Source organism: Acanthochromis polyacanthus, chromosome 12 (genome assembly GCF_021347895.1).
Source record: "Acanthochromis polyacanthus isolate Apoly-LR-REF ecotype Palm Island chromosome 12, KAUST_Apoly_ChrSc, whole genome shotgun sequence".
NCBI lineage: Eukaryota > Metazoa > Chordata > Actinopteri > Pomacentridae > Acanthochromis > Acanthochromis polyacanthus.
In genome coordinates, this window is record NC_067124.1 from 29,742,419 (window position 1) to 29,758,708 (window position 16,290).

Genomic DNA, 16,290 nt, shown 5'->3' on the forward strand with positions numbered 1-16,290 from the left:
AAGACAGCAAAAATGACTACAAAGACACTAAAAATGCCCAGGAAGAGAATCAACATGACTGCAAAGAGACTTAAAATGAACACCGAGACACACAATGAAAACAAACAGAAACAAAATGATCACAAAGAGGCTTAAGATGTCCAGAAAAGAATGCGAAATTACCACAGATAGCCGCGACACTACCACAGAGATGACAAAAAGACAACAAAGACCCAGAAAATGACCACAATGAGATACAAAATAACACAAAGACACAATAAAAGATCCAGATATTCTTCTGTGGAGCTGGTGGAGACCAAACACTGAGAGAAAAAGAGAAAAAATACTGGTGTGATCATCATCAGTTGAAGACAAAGACGACAAATTCATCTTTAATGTGTTAAAGCTGATGAAAGATTAGATCAGATTAGTCTGAATTTTTCAAAACAGTTCACTTTGTTTGAGCTTTTATCCTCTTTATTATTAAAATCATTCACTTTTACGGCTGAACGTGAAGAAAACCAGAACAGCTACACATGCTGACGGTCAATAATAACTGAGTGAGGCACAGTCGAAATGAACTGTTCCATTTTATTAAAGCTCAAAAACAAAGACATCCCAAGCAAATCAAGCTGATCAATATGGAGGTGTGAAAAAATAAGAGCAGGTTTATCTGAGCTACAGCAGGAGATTCAAACATATTTTGACCCCTTAATGCACCAAAATAAATAAATCTACTGCGTGAAACAGGACCTGTGGCTTAAGGGTGAGAAGAGAGAAAATATAACCTTATATATATATATATCGCCATAGCTGACTGTATGACAGGTTTTAATATGCAAATTAAGTAATATGCAAATTGAAAGCACCCTCATTTATTTCCAGAACAGAAATTTGAACAACTGGTCAAATTTAACTGTCATTAAATGTTTAAAAAAAGAATGAAATATGGCACAAAAAAAAAATCGTTCATGTTCAGGAGATTATTAAAATGTCCAAGAAATATTAAAAAATATATATTTAAATGTCGGGAAAAAAAATAATAAATATTTTTTAAAATTATTTTAAAAAGTAGAGAAAAAATAATGTCAGAAAAATCTCCCAAAATACTAATAAAATACCAAATAATACTTTTAAAACCCTGAAATCTAAATAGTCTCAAATGTATAAAAAAGAAGGAAAAAAATCCAAGAAAAAGAATTAAATGTGCCAAAAATTCTTAACAAAATGTTTAAAGGATGTTATTAAAATGCTCAGAGGTGCTGCAGTGGAGATTCCTTGATCAGAGGAGGAGGAAAAGCTGGTTTTAAGAAATTAAAATATGTTCTGTAATGAAATCTACACACATAAAAAGACAAAATAGTACAATACACACCTAAAATGTCCATTTTTCAAAATCCAAAAGCATGAAACACGTTTTTGCCTCAAAACCCAACAAATTTACATTTAAAATTCAATCACACTCAGCAGATCCTCCCCAATAACACTTGTTCAAATAGCCAACATTATTTACAGCAGCTTCACTTCAGTAGAACATTTTGAAATTATTACATATTACACGTTCGTCATTTTGGACCAATTGTTTTATTTATTTTATGTTATTTTGGTCATTTTTTGACACTTCAGACAAATTTCAAGTCATGTTGGATTTTTGTTTTTTTTCATTTGGACAACTGGATGCAGGCTTCCAGAAACCGACCAATCAGAAGAAAGTATACTTTTAGGGAGGCGGCCCTTAAAGAGACAGTAGCTAAAGTAAGTTGAGAAGATTAATAAATGAATCATACAAAGGTGCTCCAGTGGAGTCCCAGAATAAAAACAGAGCTGGATATGAGCATTAAAAACAACCACAGATTAATATTGAGGGAATGTAGACATATTTTTTCTCATTTTGGACTATTTTTGAGTACATTTTGACTATTTGAAAGTCATTCTAGACATTTCTTTGACATTTTGGGCAAACTACAAGTCATTTTGGACATTCTTGGTCATTTTAGACAGATTTGGAGTCATAATCGCCTTTTTGTTCTTCAGTTTGGACAAGTGCTATTTTTGACACTGATTTCATTCTGGACATTTTAAGACAATTTTTACGTCATGATAGACATATGTTTGACATTTTGGACACATCTGAAGTAACTGTGGAGATTTTTCTTCATTTTGTATGTTTATTTTTTTGCCTTTTTGGACAAATTAAAAGTCAATCCATACTTGCCTTTAGAATTTTTGTCATGTGACTCTGCCAGCAGAGTCAAGTCATGGAGAATCGGTTGTTCTGAGGAGAGCAGAATGTTTTGTTTTTAACATAATCTACTGAGAAGAACTATGTTTTTGGCTAATGGTGAACTGAGATGCAGAATAAGGTGATTTTGATGAAGACTTTTAGCTCAGATTTGGTTAATTTTCCCGATGGAACTGCATGTCACAGATAATTAGCTTTTGGACCAAAGCTGAAAGTCCAACATTTTTTCCTGATTTTACAGGTTCTGGCTGACATATGTTGATATTTGGGCATTAAGTTAAAGATAAAACATCTTTCAAACCCGCTGGCAGGTTTTGAGTTTTTGAGGCTTGACTTGAGTCTTCATGGTTTTCTTTCACTCCTGTAGGACATTTTGGTGAATTAAACTTTACCAGAAACAAAGGTCTCAAGTCATTATTTATATTTGTCTATTTGGAAAAATTTTAAGTTATCTTGAGTATTTTTAGTCATTTTGGCCAATTTTTAAGTGATTTTGTATATTTTTCTGGTATTTTGCATTAATCTGAAGTCATTTCGGACACATTTAAGGCACTTCGTATTTGTCTCCTCTCTTCTCTGTGTAAACATTGCTGGAAGTCTTGGACAAATAAAAGAACAAACTGATTCTTTCTTTGTGTTGTTTTTACTGTTGTAGGACATTTTTGTGAATGAAGCTTCATCTGGACATTTCAGGATGATCAAACCTCATAAGCAGAACGAGTTCATCGGGCCAAATAAGACACTAGTGGAGTTGGTGTGTCGTCTTAACTTCAGGCTGCTGAAGGCTCATTATTGATCTGTTACAAACTTTCTAATACTGCTCTTATATCTGGACTAAAGAACTTGAGCTAATAATATAAAGTCAAATAAACGTATTTTAATATAAAACATTTTCAGAACCTTTCAGACCGCCACCACGGAACTTTTCTAACAGATATCTGCTGATAGTGATCGAGCAGACGATCCCTACTGTAGCAGCTACTAATGCTTTGTGAGTTCATGTTCATGAGAACAAAATGTCCACTTCACTCTGACAGTTCGTCTACATCTCGTCGGCATGTGCCGGTTTTCCCGGGTCACGGCTTCCTTTTAGGGCTGCCAGTTCAGTCTGCCCGGCAACAACAATCGAGCTGTTTCCTGACTGGCTCGCTTCAAGGGCTGCGCCATCAGCAGCTGAATTATTAGAGTTTTCTGTTAGTTCTTGGAGGATGGGGGCGCCCTCCGGAAGTTCTGATTGGCTGAGATCAGAAGGCGCCGATGAGGACTCGGATCGGACCACCGAACCGTCGAGCTCTTCTGCCGTCGGCTGCGAAGACATCGGATCAGTCAGGATGTTCCTGGAAATAACTGGAAAGATTTAAAATGGTTCATCAAATGTTCCACAACATTTCAAAGGAGTGAATTTAACAAAGATCTTGTTGTGTTTAAAATAAAATGTTGCAGTGATCACCAAAAACATGTTCTGAAGAAAACAGTGGATTCTGATTATTTCACCTCATTTGTATTGTGGTTCAACAAATGTATGTTTGTGTTTATTACCTCATTTAAACCATCAAAGCTAAATATTTTCATCTTTCACGGAAATTTGTCCTTTTTTCCAGATAAAAAAGCTTTAAAATCTGACGTTTCAACCAGATCTAAATAAATAAATGGAACTATATTCATTCTAACATTATAAACTGACCATTCACACTCTTCATTTCAGAAAAAAAACATAAAACAATTCATATTTACACCATTTGCACACACACAAAGTGTGGAAAAGCAGGAATCTCACTACTGGAGTCGTCAGTGATGTTTGATTCTCAACAAAATGTCAAATATTGGATTTGATTTTAGCTTTCAAACTTTGAGGATGTGCAGATTTTTTTTCTCGGAAATTTATTTATTTTCAGTCACAGGATTATTAGTGAAAATAATCAGCTGAAGCAATGATCAAAAGATTATTTCACAACGATTTGAAGGCATATAGTTAACAAACATCAGGAAATCAGGGAACTGAAGCATTCCAGTTTGAGATTCTCCATTATTCGCTCTCCTGATTTGTTCCTGCTGGTTTTAAAGAGAAAGACAAATTTGAAAAAATGTGCACTTTTCTGGGATTCCTTGTTTCCCCGGTCTCAAAGGAGAATCTGTGATATTTTACACATTTTGATGAGGAGAGAAACCGACCTCCTGTGGGTCTGTAGTCGATATCTGCAGTCGGGTCGCGTCGGAAGGGGCTGAAACTGGGCAGGATGATGAGACTTAAAGACACCAGGATGATCTGAGGACACAAACACAACCTTCATCCACATCATGTGCAGAAAAACCGAAGTCTTTAGAGACAGTTTTAGAGCTGAAGCTGATAAGAAATAAGAAATTATCCAATTAAGATGCTTTCAGATTAAACATCTCACTGGAAAACAACGAGGTGTTTATTGTGTAAATAAATTATTTTAAATATCCAGATGTTAACGCAGATGATTTGCTTGGACTGTGATGTTGTAATATTAAATAAATATTACAACATTATATTTTCCCTATGGTTGTTGCTAGAGGTACGGACCCGTAGCCGTAGCCTGTGGACTACGGATACGGCACTTTTCATTTGCCAATCAGATACGCGAGATCTGGTCACGTGACTCCCGGTAGACGCTAGCGGTACGGACCCTTAGCATCGGTACGACAGGTACGGACCCTAAACCTGACCCTAACACTAACCCTAACCTTAACCTTTGCTTACCTTTCAACAGTTTGCAGTGGTTAGCAGCTTCTTGACTCGCAAGACTCGCGTACGGGTCCGTATCTGTCTGGCAAATGGAAAGTGCCGTATACAGGTCCGTATCTGTAGACACTACCTTCCCTTATAGTATGTAAGCTCTTTTAGAAATAAGAACTAAGTTTAAAGAAACACAATCTAACTTGTAAAATTATGAATTTAATTCATTAATGTTGTATTCATTGATTGATGAATTTATTACCAATGTTTTGGTGAATGTTTGTGATGGTTTTTTACACTTAAAGCATTAATACCAGACACTTTTACCCATGGATCTACATCATTTTCATTATATAGCTAGGATTCTTTTTTGGTGTACGCTACCAGTCAAAAGTTTGGACACACCTTCTCATTCAATGCTTTTTATTCATTTGTATTATTTTCTACACTGTAGATTAATACTGAAGATAAACACTTTTTTGTTTACAACATAATTCCGTATGTATTCTTCTGTAGTTTCGACGTTTTCGGCATTAGTCTACAATTTATAAAATATGCAAATAAAAAGCACTAAATGAGAAGGTGAGTCCAAACGTTTGACTGTTAGTGTATATATAATAATGCTGCATGGATTCTGGAAGCCTAGATGTCAAATCCTAGCAGTACGTTAATAAAAATGAATTGCACATAAACCAAAAAGCTTAAAGTCAGCGTTTCGTACCAGTAAGCAGGTGCTGGTCTGGGCTCCTTTGCTGACCGTCTGTTTGATCAGAGACTGAAGCTGTCGCAGTTGAGCCAGCAGAGACCTGAACACACACAACACAAATCATAATGTCATATTTATCTCTTCATGTTCAGCAGCACCAATTGGCAGAGTGCAAATCAACTCAACACCAAAAAAACATCAGATTTTTTCATGATTAAACTCAAAGTCAAACATATTCATAAAACGCATTTAACAGCAAGAAGAGCAGAGCCAAAGTGTTGTACCATTAAAATAACCTGCTTCTTTTTGCTGCACCTGATCGTCTTTGTGTCTTTTTTGATGTTCAACCTTCAGCCGTCTGCATGCATTAGTACGGATTTCATTGGTTTCTGTTGTGATGTTGGCACACAAAAGTTTATTACCCCTTTAATGGGGCAAGTGATCATATTTTCCGCACACATTAAATACGGCGTTGCTCCCGCCTCTCAGTGAGGTTGAGAAGCATGTGGTTTTCAATGAAGATCACGCTACGTTACGCCAGATTACATCGTGGCATTTGACCAATCAGCAGAGTCCTGGAACGAATGGAACTTTCTCTTTTCTCTGAAGTTGGGAAAAGACGAACTTGCGGTCCTCTTCCATATCTGCGGTCGAAACGTCAAATCTAACCATCATTAGCAGATGAAATTCACACATTCTACGGTTCAGTAGTTGCACTAAGTGATGATATACAAATTTCTTGGAACGTTTCTTTTTTTTTCTTTTACCGCTGATGGGCCAGGAACCACATATGGTAACTTCACTGACCTTGAATTTCAACATGAAAATTAAAAATTTTGAAAAATGTCACAAAAGTAAAAAAAAAATCTCATGTCCTCTAATAACACTGGAGGCTTAAAATTTTCAAAGTATTTCCATGAGCGCCCTTTAAAGGGTTTGGACACTGTTTGAAAGAAATGTCTGGATAAAATAATGAAAGCACAAAATATTACACGAAATCAATAACAAGGAATAAAATGTGCTCGTACATGTTGTGTTTCTCCAGCTGCTCCACCGTCCTCTGCAGCTCTTTGTTCTGTGCTGAACACGCTGCCGCCCTGTTAAAACACACACAGATAAATCTGCTAAAGAACTGCCCCAGTGACCCACTTGCAGCCTATTTTTTCACAAACTGAAATTTGAGGCTGTTTGAACGACAATATCTCAAAAACCTTTCACTGCTATTGCTCATCATGTCATTCCTTCCATAGCTGCAGTATTGGACAAGCAGTTCAAATCATCTCTGACTACATGTAAGTTGAACATGCAAAAAAAAATAAGTGAAGGAGTCAAAAAAAAAAAGTCCCACCGTTGAGTAAAATTAACAAAAAATTGATAACGCAGAAGTCAAGTGATATTTTCCGAACCATAGCTGCATGTCACAATACAAAACACATAAATACTTTTTAATAGAAAGTTTAACCAAAAAAAGCTTTCTTTCACAAAAAATATCATTAGCTGACTTCTGCTTGCTATAAGAATTTCAGGCAAAGCAGATTATCAGTCACAGTTTCAGTCCTAACTATAGTTTTTTAAATTTAAAATAATACCAGATATGCTGATCACATGAGTTCATTTAATTAACAGTTTCATTCTTTGACTAAAAATATGGATGCTGACATTATAACTAACCGCAGACACCCTATTTCTGCCTTGGTTTCAGTCCATAGATGTTTCTGTTCTGTAAATAAGTCTGCCTGCAGTCAGTCAGTAAAGTGAAAGGTTCGCTCAGAAGACGTACCTGCTCTCTAGCCCGTCGATGTACTCCTTCCTCCTCCGACGGCTGTCCTGAGCAGACTGCTTGTTGCGGATTTTCCTGCGAACTTTCTTCAGGATTCGTTCCTCAGCCTGCGAGTAAAGGTTGGTTCAAAATCAGTATCGTTCTTTACCTGCAGGTTAAAAAGCGAGCGGAGGTGGGTGCTAAAGGATGCATTTCTTTTTAATATAGGTCTGTTTGGTTTGCATCTTCAGCTTCCCTTTCTGCTGTTCAAAGCGTGTGGGGAGGAGAGTCTCAATGCCAAATTAACAGAACAACAACGGGAATCCGCACTTTCTCTTGTTCATTTGTCATCAATCTGTGCCCGGCACAGGCTGATTCAAAGCAAGGTTTCATTCAGAACTCACTACACAAATACAAGGCTCTGTTAGCGAGTCCTGTGGCAGATGCAATTTATCTCCTGCAGATCATCCACCTATGTTCTAGTCCTGTGCCAAACTGGGGTCGTTTTGGTCATACATTTATTAACTAGGGCATATGGTCATACTATTGCTGTGATTTTTGGCATTGCTCCCTTCACTGGCGCTCCGAAAAATTTGAAACAGGCATGATGGTCACATTCAGACGTGACAACCATTTTTATACCTTGTGCTGTATATCACACTGTCTGTCTAAAATGTTTGAAATGTTCCAGAAATAAAGTTGGGAGAAAAAAAATAAGTGAGCAGGGTGTCCGTCAGCAAACTGACCTTGGTGAGAGGAAGGCTGCCGGGCAGAGAAACTCCCTCCTGAGTCAGCAGCTTCTGCTCCTCCTCGGTCAGCTGGAGATCCGCCTGCAGCTGAAACAGAAGAAGAGTCAAACCTCCAGGCCTGTTCTCAGTCTTTATTTTCTAAAATACATCTACAGGGAAAAAGTAAATCAGGAATTGTCAATATTCTAAACTTTGAAGATTTGATTTGGAGTATTTTGCCTTCAAATTTCACAGAATTAGAGAATTGCAGGAAGCAAGAAGAGGAATGACAGGGACTTTGTATTTTGTACTTTGGTGCACAAGATAACTGCTATTTTTACACATTTTACCATGATAAGGAGAAGTCTGTTAGTACAAATGATATGTGTTTTATGGTGAAACAATAAAATGTGGTAGTAAATGTGGAGTAGCCTTCCTCTCATCATAAGTTGCTCCTCCACCGACACTTTTAAGAAAAATCTAAGGACCAAGACTCAAAGTTTTTGGGAGCAACCAATGGTCCAATTTTGTAGTAATTTATACTTATTTTATTTTTTATCTTACAAGTTGATGTCTCTGCTCTTTGGAAACACTGCCTGCAGTTAACCTGAAAACATTTTTTCTTGATCGTTGCTCACAGCTGAGTCAGTCACAGCTTCATGGTTGCACAGATCTCAGAATTTTTAGTTTTTTACAGAACCTGGCTAAAGCAAAGAGTGCATTTTGTATCACTTTTAAATGACAGACATAGAATAAACGGATTTTAATTGAAAATCCTGACTTTGTGTTCCAGATTCATAGCTCAAGGGCTATCCGAAAGTTAAAAGTCCAATGATTCTTTCTGATTTTACAGTTTCTGTCTGATAAACTAAGTTTGAGAAGGATGTTGTCTTTATAAATGGTTCTGGGGTTTCATGCCCGTTGCCTTGACTCGTCTCTCTGTCTCTTCAGGAGTTGAGGAACTGAGAAACAATCAGAGTCTCACCAGCTCTCCGTCGGGGCTGGGAGGGTCGATGGCGACCTGACGAGCTGCTGAAAGCATCGGCAGCTCATTCACGACGCACGAGTCCGACAGCAGCACCTGAGAGCTCCATTCATCTGCACAGGACAGAGAGGACGACATGTTCGCTCACATCATCTGTATCTCTGACAGCAGTGACTGTTTTAGCTCACAGTGCAGCAGATTTTGTAGATGAATTACAAACTCAACATTTATTACAAAGTGAGGCCTGATTTCACTAAAAATGAAGCTGTTTCATCTTTTGTTTCCATTTCTTTTCCTGCTCAAATGATGCAACAAGGAGCCTGACAAGAGTCGCCCTGAACTGATAACAATAAAATTCAGGCACAGAATTAAATCCACAGAATCATTATTTCAATCAGGAAACGCTTTGTTAGAAATGTGCTTTAAGTTCCAGATGACTGTTAGGAAACTATGAGAAACATTAATGAGGAAGAAGTCTTCAAAAGTTTTTGAACAAAATGTGGGATATAATGAGAACGCTAATATATTTGAAATGTATTCTAATGCTCAAAGGAAACAGTAAGTTACTCTGATAACAAACAACAACTTCTCACAAGCAACATTAGAAACTACATATTAGCAGGAAATTTAAATTGAAAAAGCCATTTGTTCAAAGCACCATGAAGAGTAGATGTGAACTGGAATGTGGAGTAAACTTATGGAATGTAATATCTCACAATGAGCACAACTACAAAAGAAGAGAGAAGAATAATGTACCAAAAAAGACTGCTTGAAGAAAACAATAATGTGTAACAGTGAAGGTGTTCCTAGGGTTCTTAAGATGTTTACAAACATAACATTTGAAGCAAACAGGAAACAGACAGATTTGAGAAGCACATTAATCAATTAAGCTTCATTCTACTCATTTTCATACATTATTTTAAGGTTAGGGGTTTCTTTTCATTTTGTGTGACTTATTTTTACCTTTATGTTATTGAGGGATGTCTGAAATCAATCAATTAACAAATCAGCAGAGTTTTCAGGACTGTTAAATTAAACTGACACTCCGGCCTCACCGAGCTCGATGGAGATGATGTTCTCCTGTCCGGCGTCACTTTTGGCTCCACCCAGGCCACTGATGTCATAAACCACCTGGTAAACGGTCGCCAGGGCCGGCTGGGTGGTCGCCGCGGTCACCATGGTGACGGGACTCTCGACAACAGGCTCCTCGGAGATGCCGCTGTCGCTCTCTGACGACGGGTCGGCAGGCGGCGCGCTGGGAAACACCTCGTTTGGATCGACGCCGTGGAGGACGTCCTCTGATTCGCTGTCGTGGAGCGTCTGGACATTTACAGAGATGCAGACAGTTGAGAAGTCGCTGATATTTTAAGATTTAAAAGATTCGATTTTGGGTATTTCGCCTTTGATTTACATAGAATTAGATTAGCAAGCAGGGGAATGGCAAATGAATGATGAGAATGAAAGGGTTTACAGCCATATTGCAATGTTCTGTGCACCTGCAAGCTAATGTTTTCAACTATCACCTAAACAAAAAATAGGTTCTTTGAATTTTAGCGGTTGTTGTAATTATCGTCTATTTTAAAATTTATTTATTATGGCAGGACAGGAGGTCTGGCCACAGTTAAAATAAGGATAAAATATGTTTAATCGACGTAGGATATGTGGTTAAACCTGCCCTGTTTAAAATTAACCATGTGTTCTTGTCTGGAAGCAGGAGGAGGGAACTCACAGAGTCGGGCTCCACTGCCCAGTCCTGCAGGGGTTTGTCAGATCCGCTGAAGACGAGCTCGGAGCAGGAGAAAGGAGCATCGAGCTGCCAGCTGCCGGCCGCCACGGTGCCGAGGAACAGCTCACTGCTCTCTGCATCCATCACCTGAAACACATTTACACAAACCATCATAACCATAGCCATAACACAACTACAATAACTACAACAAAACAACGAAAACGAGACACAAAACTACATGTATGTTGAGACAAAACTAAAAACAGACACAAAGGGAAACCAAACAACAAAAATGAGACAAAATGATAGAGAGGAGACAAAAAAATGACAAAGATGAGACCTTCTTCTTCTTCAAAGTGAAAAAACTGTCTCAAAGAGTCACAAAATGTCAAAGGTGAGCCACAAAGCAACACTAAACTACATAAACAAGACATATGATCAAAAAGAGATACGAAACAACCAAAACAAAAGCACAAATCTACAAAAATGAGGGATGAAGCAATTGCAGAACAAAAAGTGAGACAAAAATGACTAAAACGGCACACAAAATGGCCAAAAGGATGGAAAAAAATACAAAAATGAGACACAAAACAAGGCAAATGACACACAAAACGGCATATAGGAGATTTTAAAAAAAATTACCACAAACAGACAAAGCTGTCTGAAAGAGACACAAAATGACAAAGAAGACACATTTGTAAAGGAAAATGTAAATAGTTGAATACCTACACTATGTGGAGTCTGAATAGGCTTTTTTGGAGACCAAGTTTTTTTATTCAGTCTTTCTAAAATAAATAATGAGTGAAATTCAACTTTTGTGTTTTTCTTCTTCTAATTTCTGTCACTAACAGCGTCGTACTGCACAGAAGACATTTCTGAGTTCTTTTTCATTTTTCTATGGTTCTGTTGATTGCTTAAAGAAAAAAAACGTGAAGCTTCAGAGGTTAGTCTTCATCCTCACAGGTAGAACAGGCATCCAGGTGTGTTTGTGTGCGACATGTGACGCAGCCGTGAAACTCAACACCAAGCACAATACAGAATGTGTCTGCAGATCAGGTGACGCAACAGCGGAGGAGGACATCCTGGTCGGCACACACCCGACCTCTGACAGCAGCAGCTGCACTGAACAGCAACATGACAAGCTGTTAGACGTGTCTCTGGGCTCCTGCAGCCACTCACCAACAAATACAAGGACCCTGAAGTTTCTCACTTATTCATGAGCCAAACTCTGGTGTTAAAACACAGTTAGAACCCTCAGTGACAATCTGCAGGCACAGACAACGAACAACAAGGTCCTGGGAAGCCCTAACCTGTTCACGCTCCCTGAACTCCAAAACAGCAGCTGCTAGAGCTCCAACTATTCATTCTGGTCAACGCAAAACTCAGTCTCTGCCGGTTTTAGAGTGTCCGGCAAAACAGGACAATTCATCAAGAAAATAACCAGCAGATGAAGTGGGAGTGACAGTAAATAATCACTACTTGCAACCCTTGAAAACAAGATAAACAGTGCAGGTGAGTTAATTATTAATTCTACCATCAGCTGAAAATCAACTGAAATTTCTGCACATGAAGAAAGATTTTAAACCCTTTACTTGAGTTGTTTTCATCCAAAAAACGACGGCTGGTTGTCGGAAAGATTATCATTGTGTTATTATTATCTGTAACGCTGCAGCAGGTAATCAAGTAAATGTCAGCTATTAAATTAAGTGCCAACTATTTTGATAATTAATCAATCTGAGTATTTTTTAAGAACATAAAACAATTTGAATTCTGTGACTGCAGCTTCTTGAATATGAATATTTTCTGGTTTCTGTCCTTTTCTATGACAGTAAACTGAACATCTTTGGGTTGGAAACAAAACAAGACAATAAAACAGTGAAATCAAACATGAAGATATTGCTACATCTGATATCTATAAAACAAGTTTCTGTCTGGGTCTCTGACTTTTGATTTTTGACATTTATTATTGAAAATAATCAATCAACTAATCCAAAGTTTGACAGAATTATCAATAATAAAAATATTCAGGAGTGTCAGCTCTGAGATAGATGAATCAATGATGAAATAATTTTGGAATCGACACTGAAAAAATAGATTTTCTGCTTTTATTTTATTTGTCAGATCAAACAATAAAGTGGATCTCTGTAGTTGTGATTTTTGGCATCTTATGGCCAAAATAATGAATAATGAATGAAAATATTGTGGGGTCTGGCATTTGTAAAAGTGGTTTCCTGCATGTATTTTTCAGAGATGACAGCAAACTGAGTCTCTGAGGGTTTTGGACAGATCGTCATGATGTGTTCTGACATCTGAGAACCAAAACAAACAATTAAGAATCCAGTGTTCATCAGATTTATCAATAACGAAAATATTGTGAGGTCTGGCATCTTAAAAGCTGCTTTCTATTTGTGAGACGTAACAGGCAAATTAATCTCTTTGGGGTTTGGACTTATGATCGGGAAGATTTTTGGTAACATATGGACAAAATAATCAATTAACTAACCAAGAGTTTGTCAGATTAGTCAATACTAAAACTAGATTTACTCGTGGAAACACTGTGATTCTGCAACATCTGTCAAATATGTTACAGACAGTTCATATTTAAACACAGATTTCTGTCGTTGTCATACATCAGTATTGTTGTTTTCGCTTCATCCATCGCTGTATTCAACTCAGTTCAGAGTGTTTACAACCCAGACAATGTGATTTCTCATACATCTTGTCGATTATTATGGATGTATCACTGAGACGCGTTGCTCTCGTGGCTGGTTATTGACCATTATAAAATGTACTGATGAGCTGCAGGGTTCTCAGACATGATTATTGATGAGTATGAAAGCACTGGTGTGGTGCTGCCAGGCCTGATCCTGTTCAACCGGATCAACAGGAGGGTTTTAAAGCCACTCACCGCGGACTCACGGAGCCTCCTTGCTGCTGCTGTTTCAGACCCTCCGGTTCCTCATCAGTCATCCGCTGCAGCACCGACACACACAGACACACAAGCTGACAATACGCTGCTTTGTGGCGGTTCAGAAGACAGAAAAAGTCCAGCTGGTGGCACGGAGCAGCCTGACAGATTCTTCTTCCTCCTCCAGCTTCTTCTTCTTATTTGGTTTTAGCGACGGAGTTTAACGGCCGCCACCTACTGTACCGGAGTGGTAAATATGCTAACTTTGGCTTCAGGGAATAAGCTCTTCTCTTCTCTTCTTAAAACATCACAATAAAACAACTGTTTAATCATCGCGTCATCGTGGGCAGATACATCAGGAAACTTTTTAGCAGACCTGAGACAGAACAGGTCCAATTTCTAGAAAGAAAGCTCCACAGTGAGAGGGCCTACACTCGTCATTGGATCAAGTCCTGTTTTCGAAAAACGAGCCCCACAATGAAAAAGCGAATGGTCAGGAGCTGGATAAAGTCCAGCGTTTGAAGAAGGAGCTCCTCAAAGAGAGAACCACAGCTGCGGAGCTGGACAAACAAATCAAAGTTTGACTAAGCAGCTCCATGATGAGAAGGCCAACGCTCAGGACCTGGACGAAGAAGCTCGATATCAGACCGGTGAGCTTCACAGAGAGTGGACCAAAGCTCAGGACCAGGACAAACTAGTCAAACTTCTGAATGACCAGCTCCACACTGAGAGGGCCAATGCTCAGGAGCTGGATGCAGAACTCCAGCTTTTGAAGAACAAGTTCAACAAAGACAGTACTGGAACACATGAGCTGGACCAACAAGTCCGACAACTGAACAAGCAGCTCCAAACAGAGAGATGCAACGCACTGAAACTGGACGAACAGGTCCGATCTCTGAAGAATGAGTCCATCAGAGAAAGGATCACATCACTGGAGCTGGAAGATCAAGTCCGATGTTTGAACAACAAGCTCCATAGAGAACAGGCCAATGCATGGGAGCTGGAGGAACAAATCCAGTACCGGAAAACAGAGCTTCAAAACTAGAGGAACAATGAGAACCAGCTGGATCATATGTTGAACAAAGAAAGAATCGTACATTTCAGGGAGAGAGCCTTCTTTGTCAACTTGATCAGGGAACTGGAAGAAATAAAAACCAGCTGGCTCATGAGAAGAACCAGAGAGAACTTCTGGAGAAGGAGTCAAGGAATCGGCTCGAGAATCTGGAGGGTCTGTCCCCGGCGATGTACGGGGAGCTGATCCAAAGTCTGAAGGACAAACAGGAGGCCTTCCAGAAGAAGGTGCAGGAGAGCTCTGACCTCATGCAACAGGCTTTCTCTGAGAGGGAAAAGTTCCTATATGAGGAGCCAGGGAAGCTAAAGCTGATGACCGAACCACACATCTCGACAACATCTGAGGAAGCGGTCATTCAAGACTTCCAGGTAGAAGATCCACCAGAGAACAAGGTCTTTGAGGATGCAGACAAGTTCCAGGAAGAGGACGAGGTTTTTGAGGAAGCAAATGAATTCCCTGAACTTAATGAGGCAGAGGAACTCACTGAAAAGGCCCAACATCCCCTGAAAAGCGTTCCTATCTTGTCTATAAATTACAATTTCTTCTCTTTTATCTGCCAGTCCAACTGGACTTCTTTCGAGGAAGTAGAAACCTCATCCACAGTGCTCCACTTGCCCGTAGGTGTGAAGGCAAGTGTGATTGGAAATATAAAGAGAAACAGATAAATAAATAAATAAATAAATAAATGTGGAAATATAAAGAGCAATAAATAAATAAATAAATAAACAAGGAAATAAATGTCTAAATATAAATAAATAACTGAATAAATAAATAAAAAGGAAAATTTGGTCTTTGCTTTTCCCTTTTCTCTTTTATTTCCTTTTATTTTTCCATTTTGTCATTGTCTTTTCCATTGCTTTTTCCGTGGCTAAGAACTCTGAAATTATCTAAAATGAAATCAGTGACAAGAAAAACAGACAGATAAATACGATGATGAACAATAAAGATATAAAACTATATGTTAACAGATTACTAGTGCTCATAGATAATATACAGTGAAAACACATCATTTTTTTTCCATAATTATACAAGATATCAGTTATGAGTTCTATCTCGTGACTGATGGCAGAATAAAATGCTTTTGATTAAATATAGTTGTGTTTAGATTAGAGTTGGTCAGTTTTTGACATGTCACAGATAACTGATTGAAAGACTGTCTGAAAGTCGAAAATTGTGTACTTCTTTCTCTTTTATGGTTCTTGGCTGAATAATGGCATCATTTTGGTGTCTTGTGTTTTCCCATCACTAAACAGGATTTGTCCTGATCAGACTTATTCCTACTCATTTATATCAAATGTTTATCTTGGTGCAGTGTTAATAATGCAAACATGGCATGCTGATAATCATGATCAAATTTAGAAATGTACGTTATGGACAAACATACGTCAACTTTAAGTGTTTTTATAAGATGTCTCTAAATTAAATGTCTCTAAAACTAAACTTGTATTTTGAAACTCAGATGTACTTGTTTCTGTCCAGGATCA

General features: G+C 38.2%; 2 protein-coding genes across 3 annotated transcripts in view; both read right to left on the minus strand.

Moving 5' to 3' along the window:
- LOC110963916 (uncharacterized protein C14orf93) overlaps positions 1–16,290 on the minus strand; it is a 161,174-nt gene that overhangs the window by 131,409 nt on the left and 13,475 nt on the right. The gene's annotated exons all lie outside the window — the stretch shown is intronic.
- Positions 551–13,933, minus strand: creb3l4 (cAMP responsive element binding protein 3-like 4). Its single transcript, XM_022212441.2, has 10 exons — positions 13,735–13,933; positions 10,830–10,973; positions 10,156–10,420; positions 9,101–9,213; positions 8,134–8,223; positions 7,409–7,515; positions 6,657–6,725; positions 5,644–5,728; positions 4,394–4,487; positions 551–3,568 (listed from the first exon to the last, which is right to left on the minus strand). The coding sequence occupies exons 2-10, from the start codon at positions 10,968–10,970 to the stop codon at positions 3,264–3,266; spliced, it is 1,269 nt and encodes a 422-aa protein (XP_022068133.1). The 5' UTR covers positions 10,971–10,973; positions 13,735–13,933; the 3' UTR covers positions 551–3,263.